General features: G+C 61.1%; 1 protein-coding gene across 1 annotated transcript in view; it reads left to right on the top strand.

Moving 5' to 3' along the window:
• Nucleotides 1-22,180, top strand: part of ZZEF1 (zinc finger ZZ-type and EF-hand domain containing 1) — a gene marked incomplete at its 5' end in the record, with an annotated part of 66,436 nt that continues 44,256 nt past the window's right edge. Inside the window, 16 exons of the mRNA XM_027848864.1 lie at nucleotides 1-225; nucleotides 7,384-7,528; nucleotides 8,684-8,878; nucleotides 9,922-10,093; nucleotides 10,765-10,964; nucleotides 11,473-11,683; nucleotides 12,370-12,486; nucleotides 13,393-13,571; nucleotides 14,077-14,175; nucleotides 15,882-15,973; nucleotides 17,310-17,458; nucleotides 19,145-19,256; nucleotides 19,692-19,904; nucleotides 20,094-20,194; nucleotides 20,299-20,456; nucleotides 20,742-20,875. Coding sequence (XP_027704665.1) covers nucleotides 1-225; nucleotides 7,384-7,528; nucleotides 8,684-8,878; nucleotides 9,922-10,093; nucleotides 10,765-10,964; nucleotides 11,473-11,683; nucleotides 12,370-12,486; nucleotides 13,393-13,571; nucleotides 14,077-14,175; nucleotides 15,882-15,973; nucleotides 17,310-17,458; nucleotides 19,145-19,256; nucleotides 19,692-19,904; nucleotides 20,094-20,194; nucleotides 20,299-20,456; nucleotides 20,742-20,875 — 2,502 coding nt within the window. The remainder of the gene's footprint in view (nucleotides 226-7,383; nucleotides 7,529-8,683; nucleotides 8,879-9,921; nucleotides 10,094-10,764; nucleotides 10,965-11,472; nucleotides 11,684-12,369; nucleotides 12,487-13,392; nucleotides 13,572-14,076; nucleotides 14,176-15,881; nucleotides 15,974-17,309; nucleotides 17,459-19,144; nucleotides 19,257-19,691; nucleotides 19,905-20,093; nucleotides 20,195-20,298; nucleotides 20,457-20,741; nucleotides 20,876-22,180) is intronic.

The following is a 22,180-nucleotide window of genomic DNA, read 5'->3' as shown; positions in this document are numbered from 1 at the left end:
CCCTCGGCCGGCGGCCTGCCCGGGGCCGCGACGCTGCTGGAGCCCGGCGCCCTGCGGCAGGCGGCCCGCCTGGGGCCCGGCGCCGCCCCCGGCGCGGAGCCGCCCGACGGCTCGGACCGGCCGGTGCTGCTGCGCTGGCTGGAGGAGCGCTGGGCCCGCGGCGAGGTCATGGTCAGCCTGGACCAGCTGTGCGAGGCGCTGGAGGAGCTGGGGGCCGGCGAGGAGGTGAGGGGCGCGGGGGTGGTGACGTCAGTGCCGGTGCCCCGTCTGACGGTGTCGGGGCCCGGGGCCCGGAGCCCGGAGCCCGGAGTCCTCGCGCCGGGCAGGGCTGGCAGCCCGCGATGCCCGCGGCCCTCCCCGCCGTCCCCCCCTGCCCCCCGGGCCCCGCCGTCGCTCGGCTCGCACGGCGTCCCCGTGACCGAGCGTTGATCGCAGCGCGCTGGTGAGGTGGGGAGCCCCGAGGGAGCCCCCCCACTTCCGTCCCGGCTCTCCGATCGTTTTGGTCAGCCTGGGCCCCTTGGCTGCCAGACCCGAGCAGGCGCCGAACCTAAATCCGTGTTGGGCCCACCTTTGCGAGGACAGCGACCCGCTGAGCGTCTGCGCACGGAGCTTGGCTTCTGTTGGAGGCAAACCGGACCGAGCTCTCCATCGGCCCGGGGCGCGGCCTGGCACACGGCACGTGCGCCACAGATGCTGATCCGTCAGCCCGACTGATGGATCGCTCGGGGTTGACGTGACCCGTGCTCCCCAAAAGGTCTCCAGGCTTTTTTCCCCACACAAATCACCGTCTCCCTTCCCCCCTAAACTTGTGAAGTTGAGTTTTTTGGCCCTGAACGCAGACTGTTGGATTTGTTCTACCGAATGTCGTCTTATTAAAACGAGCCGGTTGGGGTCATTTTCGATCCTGATTTCGATGCTGCAGGTTAGCTCCTTGTCTCTCTTTTGGTGGCCGGCTCCGTATTCGGGTTGTTAATAAAGATGCTAGGTAAGCCCCCTGGGGCCGAGCACAGGTCCCTGGAGTAGTCAGGAAAGGCTTCGAATGGGTGAGAGCAGCAGAGCTTAAGGAGGTGAGCAGAAAAGTGGGCATGCTTGTGGCCTCCTGAGTTAGGGCTTGCGGCCCCACCTCCCCTGGAAGCCTGCGGCTAGATGGGGGTGGGGGGCTTTAAATCTCCCCCGGAGGAGTTTATGTTCTATCCCAGCAGGCCCGTGCCTTAGGAAGGTGATCTTGGCGTTTATGGAGGAAGGCAGGGAAGGGACCAGGCCTTTATATAGTGTGCCAGGCACCGTGCTAAGTGCTTTGCAAACATTGCCTCGTTTGATGCTCGTAACGACCCTGGGAAGTAGGCGCTCTTTGGGATCCCCATTTAGTGACTTGCCCAGGAGCTCACTAAGTGTCTGAGGCTGAATTTGAACTCGGGCCTTCTAGCTGGGGAGAAAGACTACAGGCAGGAATACATAGCATCTAGTTGGGAAGTGATGAAGCCTTGAATTGGAGTTGTTGTTTGGTTTGTACCTGAATGGGAAGAAAAGTCCCCCGAGCAGTGTTGGAGAGGTAGCCGGAGGCAGTGGGCCGAGAAGGTGGGGAGGGGGGGAGCAGGGTTCGGGGCTAGTCGAGAGCCTGGGAGAGGAGAGGGACGGGGTGACATCTTTGGGGCGCCTTGTGGTCATTGAGCTCCTGGGTTAGGAGACACCGCAGAGAAGAGGGGGCCAGGAGTGGGCGCTGTGGAGGGATGGAGCCTGAGAAGGGGCAGGACAGGTGGGAAGCCAGGGCGCTGAGCTGTTATTTAGGAGGAATATGCTGAGAGAAAGGTCCAGAGCCAGAAGGCGAGGTGTAAACAAGGAAACCAGAGTGGAGGAAGGGTGGGGAGCCCGAGGAGGCCTCACACCCGTCCCTCTGTCTCGTTCCAAAGTGGCCCAAAGGTGGCCTGGGCATGGCGTCCGAGGCTGGAGGATGGCGTGGGGGTAGTGGGTGGGCCCTGGCACAGGGCCCTAGGTCTGGAGGCCCTCATTTGACAGAAGATTAAGGAGAAGCTGTTGGAAATGAAGGCACTTGGTCAACCCAGCTCTAAGTCCATGAGACTCATTAACGTTGGTTGGTTGGTTAGAAATCCATGTGTATATATTAAGCGTCTGCTCTGGGAGGGTCCCCGTGCACTGAGGAGAACTAGAGCGCCTCGAGGCTACACATATGTGCAGGGACAGGAGATCTCTCAGTCCTTGCTGTCAAGGAGCTCGTGAGGAGAAAGGGAACCTGGGGCCCAGCTGGGAAGAGGATGGAAAGGAAGGCGCCCAGCTGTCATGGGGCAGTTGACTGGGCTGTGCAGGTTTTAAAAAATGCGGCTAGAACAGGGACTCTCTAGGGCCGGGGCTGGGCCGCCTTGGGGGAGATGCTTGAAGGGAGAATGGCCAGGCGTTGACAGCCCCGCTCTAGAACGGACAGTCCCGCTTGGATTTCTCCTGGATCGTGGCTCTGGCTGGGGACGGGGAGGTGGGTGAGGCAGGGGACGTAGCTCCTCCGGTGGCTCTGGTCCGACCTGCCGAGGCCCGACGGGAGCCCTCTGGACCGGGGGCGCTTTCGGTCCCTGCAGTTTGGTGAGGAAGCTTGTGCCTTCTCTTACTTCTCCGGACTGGCGTGAGGGTGTGTCCCGGAGTGGTTCCTCATTCCTGGTGATCTGGCTTTCTGTCTTAGGCCAAAGTCTGACCAGTTCTGGCCTTCTTATCAGTAGAGGAGGCCGGAGGAGGAGGGAGAGCCTGTTTGCTCTTGGAACGGGATTTAACTGGCAAGTCCGAAGAGGAAATAAGGTGAAAGTGGAATTTTAATTTGTCAGCAGAAATGAGCCACCCTCAGGCTCAGGGAAGGACCAGAGGACAGTCAGCGGTGTTCACTGAGCATTGGGGGAACACAAAAAGGCAGGCACTCGTGAAGCATCGCGCCCGAGCTGTCGGGCTCAGCAGGGAACGGAGATTTGGGGTTCTTCTCAAAACATCAGGCAACCCCAGATAGCATCCCGACCACAGAGGGAGCCAAGGCCTGGATACCAGACGCCATCCCTCAGACAAATGAAGCAGTCACCCCGTCTTTGTGACCGGAGTCAGGCTTGCTCTTGGAGGGAAGACTCCATGGCCGGCTCCCCGACATTCCGGGGCAGAGCAGACTCCTCGTTCTCCACCCAGGCAGGGGCCTCCCCCGCCTCTCTGCTTTCCTGTTGACCCTCCTTTCTGCACCCGCCCCCAGCCCTGCAGTGTATGACAGAAGCCCCGCCGGGCCTTGTCCAGGCGGACTCCCTGGTGATAACGGGGCTCCAACGGGCACAGGGGGTCGCCGCCCCAGAGTGGTGGAAGAAGGTTGTTCTAATCTGGTCCCTTAGGGCTGCTCGCTTCTCTTTGCCTTCTGGCGATTCTCTTTTCTCTCGTTTGAACTTCACATTTCTCCCCAGCTGGGCCCTTTTCGTCAGGGACGCTAGCAGGTCTTCGCGCGGTGCTGGGCGCTTCTGGGTGTGCCGTTCTGGGCTCTCGCACAGCATCCTTTGCCTCCGGGAGGCCAAGCCGCGTTCCCGGCCCTCGTGGCTGCTGCGCTGTGTGGGATCCCTGCCTGGCGCCCCCGGGCTCAAACCGTCGCCCTCTGGCTGCTGACGGGGAGCTCTGGGCTTTGGCTCAGAGTTCGTCCGAGGCTCTTCACTGGGGGGTTCTTTCCATCTCCGCTTTGCCCTCTGGTTCGGAGAGATCAGGGCAGTTTTCACTTCTTGAAATAGGACGTTCTGGGCTCTTGTCTCGGTCAGGGCTTCAGGTGGTCCAATGATTACGAGTCTTGAATTTCCTTCTCTTTTTTCAGCCTTTTGCCTTTGTTTAAGTATTTCTCGCTGTCTCCCAGTCACTGCCTTCTTCCCAGTCCGTTCAAAATTTCAGGGAGTTTGTTGCTTGGACGAGATCTCGTGCCTGTTGCGCCAAGACGCTCGCTCCCTCTCTGCTTTTTCCTTCCCCGGTTCTCACTCCTTTTCACTTTTTTTCCTCTAGTGCTTTCGTTTCACTTATAAAAGCATTTTAAAACCACACTTTTACCTCGTCTCTTTCAGGAATTCTAGTTGAATTTGTGCCCAAACTTTGTTTTTCTTTGAGCTCTTACTTGCAGATGTTTTGGAGTCATTCTCTTCCTCTGACTCTCTATCTTGAGGGTCCCTGTCGCCACAATAGCTTTTCGTGGTGGGATTCTTCCAGCCTACTTCCTGAATAGAGCCCTAGAGCTGAAGTCAGGAGGTCTTAAGTTCAAATCCTGCCCCAAGCACTTCCTAGCTGTGTGACCCTGGGCATTTGCCTTAGTTTCCTCCACTGTAAAGTGGGCACACTGATAGCGCACATGTCGTCGCACAGTAGCGGTGGTGATTGATGATGACATCGCTGTTGTTGTTGGGGCTGCCTTCTGTGCGCTTCCGGGAGATAGTGGGCGTGGTCCTGTTGCTGCTTTCTGCGGGTGTTGAGTCTTCTCAGGGATAGCGGGTCCTGGGCCCCCGCAAGCTTTCAAGTCTTCCCCTGGCGGCCCAGTCCAGGGCAAAGTCTGGTCACGGACCCCTAGCCGAGCCCGAGCTCTGCAAGTTCCTGCCCCGTGTTTGGGTTTGAGCGAGAGCAGATGCAGTGGGCCTCATCCCCGCCAGCCAGCTGGGAAGCTCTTCCCTTGGCTCTGGTGTTCCTGCCCTGGGATCGGACTGAAATTGGAGCCACGAATCCTGCTCTGCCTCTGGGCTCCGAGCCACGCTGATGCGCCAGCTTCTGAAGCGGCTTCTCTTCCAGGGCCCCACTCAGCCTTTCCCTTCTTCCTCCCTGGAGGCAGGCCCCCTCCTTGGTCTACCCTGGAGCCGTCCCCCTCAACTGAGCCATGGGCCAGGAAACAGCACCCGTCCCCGCGCCCTGGACAGTGTGGCCCTCTTTGGACTTGCCCCAACACCCAGCCTCTGCCACGCAAGTGCGTTCTGGTGTCCGTAGGCCGGCCGGGCTGGGAATGACTCACTGTGGATTTTTCCTTTGATTCCCCCAATAGGACTTGGTGTGGGGAGGGGTTTTGGGGGGAGCTCTTGACTTCTTCTCGCTTCTCTGGCATCTGGTTTTGCCATCTTTTTCATGCTGTCCTTACAGGAAAAAAAGACTAAGGCCAGATGCCAGTGTCCTTGATTGGGTGTGGAAAAAGAAGAACATGAATGAGGTGGTGGTGGCAGGCCTTTCTGAAGGGCAGGGAAGTTAAAAAAAGTCCAGGGAACAGTCGCCACCCTGGGGGGCTGAGGCTCAGGCCACAGAGATTGGGGCTGGGCCTGCAGATTGTATGAGTCATTCACACAGAAATGACCGACCACGACGACCCCATAGGGAACGGTGCTTCTCTTCCTGTCTCTCCCCTTTGCACCATTGTCCTGGCCTCTGGGAGACTTCCCAAGAATGCCTGGGGCCCTCTCTATGCAAATGCCTCCCACCCATCTGTATATGTGTGTAACCCCCCACGCCCACGTGTGAAGGATGCCCAGAGAGGGCTGCACAAAAGGTAAAAATCATTTCGGTTCTATGAAGTCGAAAGGCCTCCGCGTGAACAAAGTCAGTGGCTCTAGGTCGGATGAGAGGCAGGCTGGGAAATGGTCCGCGGTCTGAGACGCGCGTGTGTGTGAGAGTAAGAACGTTCTGCGGGGCCACGTGGTGCAGAGAACATGGATGCAGATCCGGGACACTCACGGTGCAGACAGTCACTGAGCTTAACAAATGGGCAAAGACGGGACTCCTGTGTGGGTCTGGGAAGCCCTTGGGAATTGGGCTTGAGGAGTGAGGAGGACCACGGCCAGCGCCCTCCACCTGAGCTCCGTCTGAGCTCCCTGAGCACGTTCGTTCGTGGTCCTGCCCGGGAAGGAATGGAGATGCTGGCATGGGTGTGTCTGGGGCAGGGCTCAGAGCCTCCCCTGCCTCTCATCAGGGGAGTTGGACAGAATGCTGGGAGAGTGTGTGTAGTTTCTCTGGCTTCGCTTTTTCGCCTCAATCCTTGTTAAAAGGGATGCCTTGCTGGGGAGGAGATTGGGAAATGAATGTAACGTGGTGTCAATAAAAATGAGATGACATTAAAAAACCCAACACCACAAGAACTGGGGGGCCCTCTGAAGGGAGGAAGGGTCTGTGTGACAAGTACAGGGGGGCATTTCCCCAGGAGGGGGAGGTCTGAGAGGCTCGATTGTTGGCACCAAAGCCTTGGGGGTGGCTCAGGGCAGGAAGAAGAGGAGGAGAGGGCTTCTGTGTTGAGCCACGCTGCTCAGCCTTGACACGGGGTGCCTGGAAGGAGAGGCGGGGGTTCCGGCCACTTAGTATTTCAAGTGCAGGAAAGGGACGGGAGGCTGATGACAAGGGCCCTGGATGTGTATCATAGACACCCAAGGCAAGAGGGTGGTGGGAGCAGGTTGTCCTAGAGGCAGGGGCAGGGAAGATGGGGCCCCAGGACCCCGCGGCCGGCACAGCCTTAGCAAGGAGGTGGGACCTGAGGGAGGGCTCAGAGAAGAGGGAAGAGGGAGAGGCTCAGCCCCACACCCTCGATCAGTGTGAAGTCAGAAGTGAGGCCTTTGGCCTTGAGAGGTGATGGGGCGGGCAGGGGGATGTCACCTGAGGCCAGTGGAGAAGGCAGGAATGTCTGCCTGGAGTGGGCTGGAGTCAGGAAGCACTGAGTTCTAATCCTGCTCTCAAAGGCTTAGGAGCTGGTGACCCTGGGCAAGTCACTTAATTTCTGAGCCTCGGTGTCCTCATCTGTATAGCGAGATTTATTAGTGCACTTACCCACTTCGCACGACTGTTAGATCAGGTATCTGACTGTCTGCCAGCATCTGTGAAGGGTTTGCCTCATCTCTTTATCTTTGCCTCTCCCCCTCCTCCTGTGTCCCTTCCCCCTCCCCTCCCTCTCTGTCTCTCTGTCTCTTCTCTCTCTCTCTCTCTCTCTCTCTCTCTCCCTCCTCCCTCTCTCCCTCTTTCTGTCTCTCTCTCCTCCCCCTTTTTTCTTCCTTTCTCCCTCTTTTTTCTCTTTCTCCCCCTCCTCCCTCTCTCCTCCCTTCTCTCTCTCCCCTCTCTCTTCTCTCTCCTCCCCCCTTTCTTTTTCTTCCTTTCACCCTCTTTTTTCCCTCTCTCTCCTCCCTCTTTCTCTCCCTCCCCTCTTCCCAAGCCCACTCTCATTTCAGATGCTTGTTTCCTGCCTCGCCGTCATGTAAGCAGCCCTAGGGCTGTTGCAGGAGGGCATATCAGGGGATGGACGTTGCAAGGTGTGGCCTCCCAGGGCTTTCAGTGCAGGGAGGCGGCGGGAAGCCGCTGGCCCTTGCTCTGTGAAGAGGTTTGTGTTTGCCCCGCTAACTCGGCCGGATTTTCTCTGTCTGGTAGATCTATACGCATTTTGACATTGAGTGGAAGAGCACAGTGGATGTGGAGAAAATGCTGGAGACCCTGAAGAGCTGCAGGGGCACCAGCCTTCACGGGGAGCTGAGCTATGTCACCAGGAAGCTCCAGGCCTGCTCCCTGGCTCCTGGTGAGGCACAGTCAGTGGTGGCTGGGGCCGGTGTAGGGGAACCCTGCTGAGCCTGAGAAGGCAACTTCACTTGGAGAGAAGTGAAGGGGCATGATTTCTCTCCCTCTGGAAGGGCTGTGCCACGTCACGTTGGAGCACAAGGGCTGGTCACAGGGGCGGCCTCTTCCCACAGGGCCCCTGATGAGGAGGAGGAGGGCAGCCCACTGCCTCTCATGGAGGCCCCTCTGCTTAGGGGCAGACCTTGGTCTCCTGCGTCCTCCCCGGGGCTTCTCTCTGGGCTCCTGTGAGGCGTGTTTGTCCAGTTGCGGTTACTCTGCTCCCTCCTGCCCTCCCATAGCTGTGGTCAGCCCACACCAAAGGGCCTGGCTTATAGAATGTGGCCTTTGAACACATGGTGCTGGCGGACCCTGTGGCCAGGCTGACCCATCCCCAATCCAGGCCAAGGATAGTCCTTTAGAATAGCCGCGATGATGAGGGCGGGCTTCCAGAAGCTGCCCGAGGCTTTCCTGTCCTCCTTGGTGGACAGTGAGGGAACCCAGCCCGCCTAGGGGTCTCTGAGAAGATCAGCTTCTTTGGTTTATTTCTAACATTTCTCCAGCACCTTGAGGCATAGAAAGTACTTTCTGAACATTCATAAGGCACCCGAGTGGTGCAGTGGATAGATCACTGGGCTTGGAGTCAGCAAGACCCGAGTTCAAATCCAGCCTCAGACACATACTAGCTGTGTGACCCTGGACAAGCCACTTCACCCAGTTTGCCTCAGTTTCCTCATCTGTCAAATGAGGATCCTGGAGAAGGCAGTGGCAAACCGCTCCAGTATCTCTGCCAAGAAAACTCATGTGGGGTCACGAAGAGTCAGACACAACTGAAAACAACTGACAATATTACATAGATTATCTCACAACAATCTGAGGGCCGGGGACGGGGGGAGACAACATGAGAGGGTTATTGAAACCACTTTGTGGATGAGAAAACTGCCTGAAAAGAGGCCAGTGACTTTCCCAGGTCCCAGAGCAAGAAGGTGTCTGAGGTGCGATTTGAACTTGGCTCTTCTGGGGCCGTGGAGGGCTCCTGGGCTCAGGCAGCTTCTCGGTGTGGGGTGGGGGCAGGCCCGGAGCCCCCGGCCCTTGCAGGACTGTCCCTCTGTTCTCGTAGGGTTCGTCGACATCTTTTCTGAATCCAAGGAGAGCCTGGGTGCCTACTCCTCCACGATCTTGCGATTTCTCCACCAGAAGCGTGTCGCCAGCATGGCACTTCCGTATCCGCTCCTGGATTATTGCCACACCATCTGCGCCATGAGGTCGTCTGTGCTCAGAGAGTCTCTGGATCAGCTCGTGCAGAAAGACAAGGGTGAGGCTCTGCCCGCGGCTTCTCTGCGAACTTTGGCCCGCAGGCTCGCGAGGCCCCCAGGGGCCTGCCGGGTGACCTGGAAGAAGAGGAGAAGCCGTCACAGAGGAGATGCAGGAAATAGGCCTGCGGATGGCCTCACGTGGGACGTGGCCGTTGAGGAGATGTTTGGCGAGATCACTCTTACTGTTTGTGGAAAGGGGGAGGTTTTAACATTTTGGCAAAATAGCTTAATTCTGAGAGAGAGATTTCTACTGCTCTTTTAAGGCTAATGCCAGGCGATGAGCATGTCGGTCCTGGGATGGGCAGGGAGGTGTCTGAAGCCGCATCCCTGGTGGCTCTTTGAGCGGTGCTTGGGTAGCAGGGGAGTCTGGGGGTCCCCTCGTGCTTCCACGCGACCTAGGGCTGGGAGGTCAGACTCGGGCAAGGCTGTACCAGGCCACGAGGGCTTCTCACAGGTGCGTGGAGTCAGGTTGAGGGGAGCCAGAGACGAGCCAAGCTAACCCCCTGTGCAGACCGAGGTGCGGTGACTCAGCCCGGTCACACAGTCAGGAGGTGCCTGGGGCTGGCTCCGAGAGTGCAGGCTGACAGTGTGGGGTTGGGGTTTCCCACAGCCCTCAGCAGAATTGGGGGGGGGGGCCGCAGGCTGGGAACAGTAGTCCCGCTGGACCAGAACGGAGGTGGGAGGTGCTGCTGCTCACCCCATTTTACAGATGAGGAAACTAAAGCAGACAGGTGCAGTGACTCGCCCCTAGTCAGCACAGCCAGACGTTGGCTGAGGCTGGATTGGAACGCGGGTCTTGCTGACTCGGGCCTGGCGCTCTGCGCTGTGGCGCCCCCAGCCGCCTCTAGGTTTTGCGAAGGCGAGTCGTGGGAGGTACGGCTGGAATGTCGGCCGCGGGGTGGCGAGCGCCAGCTTGCGTGAGGCAACGAGAAGCTGCGTGCGCAGCCCAGAACGTTCCGGCAGCGGCGCGAGCCCCGCGGAGGAGGAGGAGGCTGCTGGGGCTGTGTGGGGCGCGTGTGACCCAGTCGCCTTCCCTTCGCAGAGGGCCCGGGGGAGCTGAGCCGCAGCCAGGAGTGTGAGGAGCTCAAGGCCGTCGCCAAGTGCTACACGGTCATCGAGACCTCGTCCAACTCCGCCGACATCGACAAGATGACCAACGGGGAGACGTCCTCCTACTGGCAGTCTGATGGCAGCGCCCGCTCCCACTGGATCCGGTGAGTGGCGCGCTGGCACCCCTCGTCGGGCGTCGGAGGCTGAGGACCCTTAGACCTTGGGGCCCTGCTGCGCCCGCCGCTGGCGGCCAGCTCCGGGGCAGGGCAGGGCCGCAGCCCAGGCCGCCTTCCTGTCCCTTCTGCCCGTGGCCTGGCTCTGATGGCTCTGATGCAGTCGGTAGGCCCCAGAGCCTGGCCTCATCCCGCGTGGGTCAGTCGCCCGGGGCTGACTCGCCTCTGCTGCTATATAAGGGGGCACCGAGAGGGTGTGACATTTGTCCGGCCACCTCCCTCAGTGGGGGGGTCCCCTGCGGGCAGTGCTTCTCCCTGGCGGGTACTGAAGCGGTTACCAAGGGATGTCAGGAAGGGCGGCTGTGCCAGGTTCTGTTGCTTCTAAGAGAGAAGCTTGAGCCTGGGTCCAGGAAGCATCCCACGTAGTGGGGTTGTGGACGGGACTTGGCCCTCGCCTTGGAGGATGCACAGACACGCGCACCGACGTTATCGATACTGCCACGGATTGTCTTGATGCCCTGTAGCGGTGCCGCCTCCTGCTTTAAAAGCACACAGGGCGTGACTGTGCGTCCGCCTCTTCCGGAAGGCGTGGCGGGAAGGCAGCCCGCTCTCCGCGGCCTCTTCTTGGCAGCTTCCTCACTCAACCCAGGTCTCCCTCGCAGCTTAAAGATGAAGCCAGATGTGGTGCTCAGGCACCTGTCCATCGCCGTGGCAGCAAGTGACCAGAGCTACATGCCGCAGCAGGTCACGGTGGCGGTGGGGAAGAACGCCGGCAGTCTTCAGGAAGTCCGAGACGTTCACATCCCTAGTAATGTCACCGGCTACGTGACGCTGCTGGAGAACGCCAACATCAGTCAGCCGTGTGAGTCCTTCGGGCCTTGCCCGGGGGCGGTGGGGTCTGGGGGTCTGGGCCCCTGCACGCCGGGGAAGGAGCCGCTGGTCCGTTTGGCAGAGGTGGGGGGAGCTGAGGCTCAGCAGCCTCCTTTAGCTTAGCGCACTCCCTCCGTTAGCTGCCTCACCGCACGCGCTTGGGGACCACTGTGGCCACTCCCAGGAAGGAGCGGGGCCCACGGCCTCGCTGCGTGTTTGCCCATGAAGGCTGTGCTCGAGCTGCCTGAATACTTTCCGGGGAAGATTGTCCTCAGTTAACTGATCGGGGACTTTGTAGGAAGCCGGCGATGGGGCCGAGCAGCCGTTTTCCCAGAGGCTTTGAAAGCAGAGTTCCACTGTGTCGGGGTCCCACCTGGGCCCTTCGGGCAACAGAAGCCCCCGGCGGGCTGCTCCGGGCCCTGCCTCGGCTGAGTGTAGAGGCCGGGGCGCCGCAGGGGAAGCGTTGACCGCCCTCCCGGGCACGTTGTTGTCCTTGGCAGATGTCCAGATCAACGTGAAGCGCTGCTTCAGTGACGGCTGCGATACCAGGCTCCACGGGCTCAGGGCCCTGGGTTTCCAGAGAGTCCGCCGAGGAGGCGTCTCGGTGTCGGACGCTTCTGCCGTCTGGTACTGGTCCCTGCTGACGTCCCTGGTGACGGCGTCCATGGAGACGAGCCCGGTGTTTGTTCAGACGATTCTGCAGAACACTCAGTAAGTGCCCTCCGTGCTGGGGCCGGCGGTGGGGTCTGCCCCATAGGCCGCGTCGCTCGGCACACGTCAGGAGGAGCGTGAAGACGTCATCTGTGGGAAGGGGAAGGGCTTGTTCCTTGGGGGCTGGGCGGCAGCCGTTCCCTCAGCCTAGTGGCGGTCTCTGAGGTCCCCTCCAGTCCGTGATGGGGGGGAGGTGGAGGGAGGCACGTCTTGTGATCTCACCAACGCGTGTGCCCTAAGCTCGCTCCGTCAGGAGTGCTGTATTTAGCTGGGCAGGACACGGATCATCGGGGCGAGTCCAAAGCAGGGTGAAGAGTGTGGAGTCCGTGCAAGGAGCAGGGCGGGGGTGCCATGGGGGACGTGCCTCCCGGCTGGGATCGCTGGTTGGGTAGCTGTGTGGAGGCGGGGAGAGGGGTCTGGAGGTCAGGAAGAGGGTCTCAGAGGAGATGTTGTGGGATTCTCTGGACAGAGGCCATTGGTTCTCCAGAGACGTGTTATGGCTGAAGCGTCGTTGGGTTTCTGGCGCTGTCAGTGGCAGCGTTCTGTTTGTTCTGCGCCGTTGCAGCCTTTCTAATGAAGAGCACTGAGCTTGGGGAGCAACCTTGTGAACAGAGGGGAGCCAGGCAGTGAGACCCCCCCCCCCCCCCCCCTCAGCCCGCTGTCTCTGGCTTTGCTTCTCCGTCTAGGAAAGCCCTGCAGCACATGCCTCCTCTGTCTCTCTCGCCGGCGTCGACCGACGGGTCCAGCTTCCTGTCGCCCAGCGTCCTGGGCGAGGTGGACGGCTTCCTAGTCAGAATAACAAGGTAGGTGCCCCCTTCCTGTCCCGCCCCCTGCCAGATGTCACTTCTCGACCTTCTTTTGCAACTTACGGTGCTGGAAAACACGGGGGCTCCTCTTGCTCAGAGGGGCAGTGACGGGTACTGCGTCAGCTGATGTGTCCGCGTAGGCTCAGTGCAGCCCAGAGTCGTGTCCTGGCGTGTCACCGGTTCAGCTCCTAGGGAGGAAGCTGTCTCAGGGTGGAAAGGGCTGCCCTGGCCCAGAGGGAGGCCCGACGACCACCCCGTGGGGCCTTGGGCCTTTTTGGTCCAGCCTGGCGTGTCAGAGTGATGAGGGTGGGCTCCCAGGAGCCTTCCCCACCTCTCCATGGCTGCTGCTGGCAGGAGCTGCTGCTTTCTGTCCTCGGGTTCGCGGGGTAGCAGCCTGGGTGTGAGGTTGATTGCCACGTCCGCGACTCTTCCCTCTGATTAGGGGCCCTGCCACTTGGGGGCGTAGGGGCCCCGCCCTGCATCTCTGGCCACACTGCTTTTCTCCTGCCTGACCCTCTCGCCTTCCTGAGGCAGCGGGGAGCTCAGCCTCGCTCACTCCCGGCAAGCTCTTCCCAGCACGGTCCACTCTCCTCCCCTTTCCGCACTGACTTTTGTGTCAGGTCCCCAGGACGGTGGAGGGGAAGCCTCGGTGGGCTTCAGTTAACGTGACATTCAGTCTTGGGTGGAAGCGCTTAGTGGACTTGAGGAGTTCACCCTGGGGGTTGTGGGTTTCCCCTGGGAGTGGGCCTAGGGTCGTGACAGTATCACCAGGTTCACTGCAGGCCGTGGCGGCCCCCTCTGTCATCTTCTGCGCCCCGGCCCCGAGCCGTGAGTGACGCTCCTGCTTTTCTCCAGTCCGCGTCTAGACGGTGGAGCCCTGACCCCTTTGCTCTTGGTTTGCAGTTGCCTGGCTAACCCAGAGGTGGAGTTGACTCTGCTGGCCTTCGCTCTGGCCAGAGGGAGTATCGCCAAAGTGCTCAACTCTCTGTGCGCCGTCGCTGACCGCTTGGACGCCACCTACCAGGCCTCGGCCCTGATTTCTTCAATGGCCACCGTTCGACGGACTCTGCTTTATAAATATGGTAAATGCTGCCGCAGGGCGTTACTCGACTTTCCCTGGGAGCTCGCCTTCTGGGAGGTGACGGTCCCCCCAGCGTGGCTGGCTCTGGGCAGGGGCCTCGTGGGCCTCGTGGAAGGTGGCCCTTCCGTGAAGGTCAGTCGAACCCTCCGAGAACGGGGCTGGTCTTTCGGGGGAGTCCCAGACGGGGGGCCATGCCCAGCCGCCTCACCTGTCCTGGGCGGAGGCGGCTGCGCCTTCGGCACTGCCCCTTCCTGCGAGCCTCCCTGGGAGGTCGTGAGCCGTCGTCCTGGAGCACGTCCTCTTCACCACAGCGGGCATAACGGTAACGCCCAGGCATCAATGGTCACGGCCCCGCGGCCTTCCTTCCTGGGCCGCCGCCAGGGTCCGCGGAGTGTCCGGCTTCGTTGTGGTCGGGCTCCTATGTTTCGATGGGGTTGTGGTTGTTGGCACGCCATGCCCTTCCCCTCTTGGCTGGTGGATGTGACCGGACCCTCTTTGCTTGCCAGGCAGGATCCTGCGGCCCGTTCTTCAGGCGTGCGACGTCAAAGGGAAAGAAGAGAGGTCGGGCCCGGAAAACCTGCTGGCTGAGCCATGGACCGGAGACGGTGAGTAGTGAAGGCGTGCCGGGCGCCATCAGAGCCCCTGGAAACTGCGTGGGGCTGACGCTGGGATGAGCCAGAGGTGTTCTGGCAGGCGCTGGGGGGGCAGCGCCCTATCAGGAGGCCCCCGCGGCTCCCCATTCTGTGCCCTCAAGTGCCACCTCACGTCCTCCTCGAGGCCTCTTTTGCCCCCTTTGCAAGATGACCGAGTTGAAGAATCAGCGGGGGTCCAGGAGGCCCTCCAGGCCACTCCACCCCAGAAATGAGGCCTGACTGACCCACCCCTCACCTGCTGGGACAGCTCTCCTTGTCCTTCTCATCTCTGAAGTGAGATGGGGCTCTCGAGCCTACCTGGAGTCACCACGGGGGTCCACAGAGGCTGGGGTCTGGCAACCTTGTCCGGCTCTCCCTTCGGTTGATGGGCCGGACGCGACGGTCTCTCGATTCCATCCGCCGGCCTTGCTCCGGGTAGCTCCGCCTCGAGCCCCTGCCCCTCTCTCCTGAGGCCCAGAGGGTGTCGGCCTCCGGCGTGACTCTGAGGCACCAGTTCCCTGCATTTGCTGCCTGGGGGCCGACTTCCCCCGGGGCCGAGGTCTGCGGGATCCCTTTTCATCCATTTTTCAAACTCACTCCTGAGGTGACGTGAGTGAGGGACGTCGCTGACCCCTCACGGACTCAGGCCACGCGAGGCGTTATCAGGAGATCCGTCTGCACGTCTGGGAACTTACTGACAAAGCACTTCGAAGCAGACTCCCTCGGATTTTCAGCACGTGTCTTAAGTCAAAGGGCACGCGGCTTCTGATGTCAGAAAAACCCAGACCAGAAGCCTCCTTTCTTGACGCCTCGCCTGCTCCTCGGAATCTGGTCCGTGGCGCCGGCGGAGCGATTGACGTCTGGTCCGGTTGGAGAGAATCCACCGGATGAGGAGGCCTGTGGCCCTTTGGGTGCCGGGTCGTCAAAGGCGCTGGTACCGTTTCTCCGGGAGGGTCGAGGCCTGAGGAGGAGCTGGAGCCACAACCTCTGCCTTCCTGAGGCCCAGCCCCTCTGGCGGGGTCCAGAGCAGAGCTATGTGTATTGGAAGGCTGGCCTGGGGCCGGGCGTGGCTCTGGCCGAGTCTTCGGAAGCTCCGCGGAGGAAGGTCGCCTGGCCTTTGGCCAGCTGACGTTCAAAGAACTTATCGTAGATGTATCTTCGGGAGCAGCTTCGTTCTTTGTCGTTTGTCACCATCAAAAGAGCCCTCGGCCCCGAATGTGAGCGCTGGACCATCGAATCCCGCCAGCGCCATTGATAACGGAAAGAGGAGCCTGAGGTCCCGATGGACCAGCGCCTGAGGCTGCGTGCTGGGCCCTTGCCACTGACCTTACCCCTCCTTCTGTCCGCCCCCCACCCGGCTCGGGAGTGAAGGCAGCGGCCTCGCAGTCAGGATGGGTGATCCGGAGAAGACGGGGCTCAGCTGGAAGCTGGGGCAGATTGCGCTGCCGTCCCGGGGAGCGGGCTCCAGAGCCGTCCCGCTGGGCCCCAGGAGTGGGGCCGGGGGCTCTGCCCGGCATGTTGCTGCTTGAGCTCGGTGGCGGCGGCTTCCTCCCATGGCAGAGAGCTGTGCCCTGGGGCAGGGGTGGGGACGGGCAGTGGGTGCGAGGCAGACGCTGCCCGGTGGCCTCTGGCTCAGAGCTGCTCTTGGCGCTGAGAGCTCACCTGGATTTTCTCGTCAGGTTTTCTCACCGAGACGGGCAAGACCAGGGCAAGTGTCATTTTCTCCACGGGCACGGAGGCGGCCTTCCAGGTCACGCAGCTGAGGATCAAGGTAGTTTCTGCCGGGGATCCGCCTCTGCCGCGGGGGGCGTCTCAATTGAATTTTGGAAATGAGCTGGCTTCCGCAGCCCCTGCTCAGGCTCAGGCCTCCCTTGGGTAGCGCCGGCTGTCACCGGGTCGGCGGCCTTGGCCCCCGCGGGCTCCTGGCTCTCTCGGAGGGGTCCTGAGAAGCAGGGGCCGTGGCCTCCGCCACAGGCCCACGCGCTTTCCCAAGGAGCTTCGGCCGGCGGTCACTGCGCACGGGAGTTTGTTGTTGAGGCCGGGAGACGAGCCTGTCCCTGTGTTCTGACCTTGGGAAGGGGAGTCTCGCGACCTCCCTGTCTTGTGGTCAGAGGGGAGGCTGGCCGCATCTCTAGCTAGTCCCTCAGGGGCCCCAAGTTTCTTCTGTGAGCATGGCTCTCTTTGGGGACATCATGGTGGTGGGGGGGAGGGGTCTGGGTCTCGAGCAGTTCCTCCTGGGGCTTTCCTCGGCCTGGGGAGGCGGGGGTCCGCTCCAGGCACAGAGGACACGATGGCCATCGTCCTCGTAGGTGGCGTGTATTTACGGAGCGCTTTAAAAACACCAGCTCGTTGAATCCTCACAGCCACCTTGGGCGGCGGGCCCTACTTCATGCAGATGAGGAAACTGAGGCAGACAGAGGTCATGATGACTGACCCAGGGTCAGCCCGCTAGGAAGGACCTGGAGATCAGGCCCCATGCTCCCTGGCCGGCCTGGTGGCCTGCAGACGTGTCATTCTTTTTTTTTTTTTTTAAACTTTTGTTTTTAAAACTTTGGGTTCCAAATTTTCTCCCTTCCCTTCTCCCCACCCGCCCTCATTGAGACGGCAGGCAACTCGATACAGGTTATAGATGTGTAGATGTGCAGAACGCTTCCATAGTAGTCATGTTGTGAAAAGCTAGGTGTGTTTCTCTTCATCCTGTCCTGCCCCCTGTTTATTCGATTCTCCCTTTTGACCCTGTCCCTCCTCAGAAGTGGTTGTTTCTGATTATCCCCTCCCCCAGTCTGCCCTCCCCTCTGTCATCCCCCTGCTCTCTCGTCCCCTTCCCCCTATTTTCTGTAGGGTTAGATAGATCAGACGTGCCATTCTTGGCACACGGTCTAAGTACCTTGAGGTCAGGCTCCACAGAGTGCCCGGCTGCCCTGTGGCTGCTTCCCAGACCCGCAGAAGCAGCCACTGCCGTGGCTTTTCAGTGTCTCGCGCGTGTCTTCTGATTGAAGGAAGCTGGTGGGAGGGTCAGACCGGTGTGGACGGTCCCAGTTCTGTTGTAGCTTCTGGGGGCTTTGAGAAGGAGCCCCTTTGGAGCAGGATCTCTGTGCACTTCCCAGGTGCGCCGAGGGGACATCGGGGCCCAGTGTGGCCTGGTGTTTACTTACAATTCTTCCTTGGAAAAGTTCCATGCCGAGGAGCACTTTAAAAGGTTCGAGAAGTATGACACATGGAAGCTCCAGGAGTTCCGGCAGTTTTTAAAAAGCAGGTAAGGAAACTGTCAACATCGTGGCAGCTCTGATCGATCCAGACCGTTACTTGGGGAGGGGTGCCTTCTCTGTGTGAAGGGTAGCGGCTGGGGAGGTCTTCTCGAGCCGCGCTTTCCCAGCTTGATGGCTGTGCTGGGTTTTTAAGAATTCCCTTTGGGACCTCTGCCCTTTCTGGTCCGGGCCTCCTTGTCCCTGAGAAGCTGCTGAGTGTGGCCCAAGACGATCCGGCGGCGGAGCTGGGCTGTGGGCCTCGGCCCTTCCGCACCATCCTGCAGGGGTTCCATGAGAGCCCCAGGCTTGGATCCAGCAGACCCCGTTATCTCGGGGATGTGTCTGTAAAATGGAGAGGATGTGAGGTACCCATGGGGCCTGCCATCGTGAAGGAGGTCGTGCCTGCTGGGAAGGGCTTTCGTCTGTTCTTACGTGGCCCTCACCATAGTGGCACAGACGCAGCGCGGGTAGCGGCTCAGCTCCAGGCACCTGCCTGGCGTCCTCCCCATCTCTCCTCCTTCCGCCTTCTTGTCCCAGGAGAAGGACTGTGACTCCCTTTACTGGGGCCCTCCCTTGCAGTTCTCGCTGCCGCCTTCCAGTGGTCACTGTCCTTCTCTAAGCTCCCTGACACAGGCTAGGAGCTCCGCAGGCCAGGGGAGGCTTCGGCCCTTTTTTCTGGCTCCTGGCACCAGAACGTTACTGACCGATGCCTTAGAGCCGCCCATGAGGGTCCCCCCACGAAGTCCCCGTGTCCACGGCGACAGCTCTCCTCTGTGCTTGTTGGTGTGTCCTTGGCCCCTCAGGGGCTCCACTCTCCCTGGTGGGGGGCGTTTCCTCCTGCCACTTTGTCCATCCTTTGCCACTTCAGAGCCCGGTGCTCAAAGGCTCCATCCTCTTCGTCCAGAAGATTTTGGCCATAACCGTAGCTGGCTTTTCTGTCCTGCTCCCTTTGATATCCCTCTGGATCCCCACAACCACCTAGAGTAAGCGTGCTACCAGGACTCCCATTTTACAGATGAGGAAACTGAGACTGAGCAGGGCTGGGCCACACAGCCCGTCAGGGTCCGTGGCAGGGTTTGTACCCAGACCTTCCTGACCCCAGCCCTCGGCCTTCTCTCCGGGGCCCAGTATAGGCCCCTGCATCTCTCACCGTCGGCCACCTGGGGGGATCTCCTTGTGACCTGGCTGGCATGAGTGTCCGCTCGTCCGAAGCTGCCTTTTTCAGGGGGTTGCTTGGAGTTAGTGCTGTCCTTTTCACAACTCCCTTCTTTTTGTTTCTGATGTGGAGCTTTGTGCCTCTCTTTTTTGAGGCGGGGCGAGGCAGGTGCTTTCTGCCCTTTCCTGGTGGTGGAGGCGCCTGTCGGTGTACCAGGGTGCGCATCAGTGGAATGCAGACACTGCTGAGACAGCACCCTGATTGCGCTCGAAGCTGCGGCACCCCCTGCCCCCCCAGTCCCACTGACAGGGGATGAAGCCTCGAATGCCACCCTTGCCCACCGGGAGGACCCTTCCAGCTCGGCTTTCTCCTGACGTGCATCTCGGCCCCTCCCTGGTCCTGGCCCGCGGCTCAGCCTCGTTCCTGAGCAGCCCCTCAGAATGGGGTCCACAGGCGACCGGTCTCGGGCCCGGTGGCTCCTCTGCCTTTGGCCTAGAGGAGATAGGGCAGGGTCTGATGGTTTCTGTGGCTTTCGCAGGGCGGGTGGCTCCCCTGCAGATCTCGGGGAGGATGAGCCGGCCGGCTGGTTCGAAGCCGAGGAGGACTGGGACGAAGTGGATGTGAAGGTGCAACAGTGCCGGGTGGCCAAGGTCAGGCCCGCACGCGGCCGCGCGCCCCGGGCAGAGCATTGGGGAGTTGCAGGGAGGCCCAGCCTGGGCTTTTGCAGGGGTCGGAGGGCTTTCCTTTGAAGCCGGGCTCATCCAGGCTTGTCCCCACTGAGCAGGGTTGGGGCGGTCCCCCAGGGCCTCCTCGCTGGGCGGTGTGGTGGCAGGCTGAGGCTGCGAGGAGCGGGGCTGGCCTCGGCCAAGACCCCCCCGGGGTGGCAGACCCACGGGAGCCCGGGGCCGGGCTCGGATGCTCTCTGAGGGCCCAAGCCCCTTCCTTCTGGGGGCGTGAGCCTGTCCCCCCCTTGGTAACGTTAGCGTTTGTGCGGTGGGGGGAGCCTCAAAGGCCCCCCCGGATCTCACGAGTGCTTGTGAGGTGTCGTCAGGCCTCACTCCAAGTCGTTTCCTCCTCGGTTCTAGTATTTGATGGTCAAGTTCTTATGTACGCGGCAAGCTACGGCTGAGCGCCTGGGCGTCCAGGGCCTGAGTGTGTACGGCTACCTGCGCCCTGCCGGCGTGGAGCTCGGCCCGAGCACGGACTGCGCCGCCTGTGACCCTGAAGCCAACCGCATCTGCGGCATGACCCTGCTCCTGAAGACACTCGCCTTTGTCCAGCAGCTGTCCCGGGACCTGGTATGGCGCCAGGAGTGAGCGGGGCCGTGCTCGGGGCTGGGGGATGGAGGCCTCCCTGCCCGGGAGGGCCGGGCTAGGCCAGGCCGGGGCAGGGGAGGAGGAAGGTTGGCATCATTCACTTCTTTCGCGGTGAGGTCGCATTCCGTTTCAGTCCCTGTTTCAACCATACCTCTTTTCTCAAAACGCAAGGCGCGACAGAGGGAGAGCGGATTCAAGCGCAAACCGCTGCTGGACACGGCTGGCCTCAGCCTGCGGCTCGTCTGGGACTTTTACAGCAAGCTGGAGGCCAGGTGAGGCAGGGTAGGCTTCTGGCCTCCCCTTCTCCACTCTGGGACCTCACTGCCCCTGCCGGGCTCGGGCCCTGGGCCCTCTGACCTCCTTTCCTTCTCCCTAGTCCGAGAGAAGAGTGCGTCCTGGCACGCATCATGCTGCTGCAGCTGCTCCAGAGCTGTTTGCCTGAGCTCTCGGCAGATCCCCAACCCAGCACCGCCACTCAGAGCAGCTGCAGCGCGCGGGCTGCACCGGAGGAGCTGTACATGCACCTGTGCCAAGGTAGTGCGGGGGGGGCTGGGTCCTTGACCTTTGGGGCCTTGACAGACCGGCCAGAGCTCCGTGGCCCAGGACGGACATTGCTTCGTCTTCGGGGCTGATCCCAGCGGTCCTGGTCCTGGCACCCCAAAGCGTCACCAGATCTTCTCCGAGGCCCGAGGACCGCTGCCTCAGCGCCTTCACCCCACAGCGTCATCCCTCGGGCTGGCGGGGTCCCTGTAGATTGCTCAGCGCCAAAGCAGCTCTCTGTCGGTGGCTGGTCACACCTCCCCCCTTGGTTTTTGTCAGTGGTGGACCAGGCCGGTGACGACTCTTGGCCGGTGAGAAGGCTCCAGGCGGAGGTGAGGAATACGCTTCTCCAGGGCGCCGCTGTCTTTTTTCCCGATGGCCGTGCCCGGCGCCGCCATCTGTTTGCCATGATGGTGAGTGGATAGGGCCTCAGGCTCCACAGAAGCCTGTGGGCGCTGGGGAAAGAGCAGAGCTTGGGATGAGGCTTCGCGGCCCAGCCCGTCCCTGGGGGCGAGGCTTGGCGGGGGGCCAGGGCTGGGGGTGGGGGTGGGGGGGCTGGACCAACCCAGTACTAAGTTCTTTGTCCAAGCCATCAGGTCTCTCCTGTGCCTGCCCCGGAGCCTTCCCTGGGGTCCTCTGGGGCCTGGCCTCCCTCCCTTCAAGGGCCTCTTTGCTAGTGCGTGAGCCTTGGCCCCAGCTGCTGAGGTTCAGGCCCCTAGCCCGCCGTGGAGATCCTGATTACCCAGCCTCTGGTCTGCCCCGGATGCATGGCCACGTTGTCCCCCTTTGCCACACGCGGCCTCGTTCCTCGCCGGGTCGTTCAGGGTCACCTTCTTTCTTGCTCCCTGACGTAGTTTTCTTCTGTGGGGTGTCGACCACCTAGGCGCCCTCTGCCCACACAGTCCTGGAGATCAGGCTGCCGGCGGGCGCTTCCCGGCTCCCTCCTGAGCTCTCTGGTGATTTCCATCTTGTCCTTCTTGCGCTGTTTCTGGCTTTCTGACTCCCTCTCCTTTGGCAGAGGCTGCACCTCCGAGCGTCTTGGCCTCATTCTGCCGTGTGACCGGGCCCAGCAGGGTGGATGCCCTCGTCCTTGGCTCCTCACAGACTGACAGGGGAGCCGAGGGGCAGTGCTTGTTTGGGTGGAGCTCTGTCTCCTCTGTCCCGCCCGTTGGCCCCGTGACCCAGAGGCCACCTTCCCCTCCCCCAGCCACCAAACCGCTCTCTGTGTCCCTCATGTTGCCCAGGCCGCTGTGGCCTCCCCTCCCCCTCCCCGCTGCCCAGGCACATCTGGTTGTGCTCAGGCTTTTTCTTCCTTCCTTACTTGTCTTGATCTTTGAAGAAAGAAAGGACCCTCCCCAGCTGGTTTTCTCGTAGGCACGAGGTCGATTTTGCCTTTGCCCTTCTGAGACGGAACCAGCCAGGGTGTCTGAGAACCAGTGCCTGGGGCTTTCTGAGCTCAGGCAGAAAAGCCCGAGGGGTGGCCCCTTCCTTCCCAGGGTCCCAGGGTTCCTTTGAGGAGATGATTGAGGCCCGTGTGGAGGGCAGGGATGAGCTCAGCCACTTGGAGTGATCCCTGCAGGGTGGCGCGGCCGTGTTCCTTGGTGTGATTGTGGGGGCCAGTGTGTGTGTGTGTGTGTGTGTGTGTGTGTGTGTGTCTGGTGTGGGGTATGTGTATGTGTGGGGCGTGTGTGGGGGGGGAGGGTATGGGGGGTGTCTGG

This window comes from Vombatus ursinus, unplaced genomic scaffold (genome assembly GCF_900497805.2).
Source record: "Vombatus ursinus unplaced genomic scaffold, bare-nosed wombat genome assembly UNPS02006874.1, whole genome shotgun sequence".
In the NCBI taxonomy this organism is placed as follows: Eukaryota; Metazoa; Chordata; class Mammalia; order Diprotodontia; family Vombatidae; genus Vombatus; species Vombatus ursinus.
Note: the sequence above shows the minus strand (reverse complement) of the source record. Positions and strands in the feature narration are given on the sequence as shown.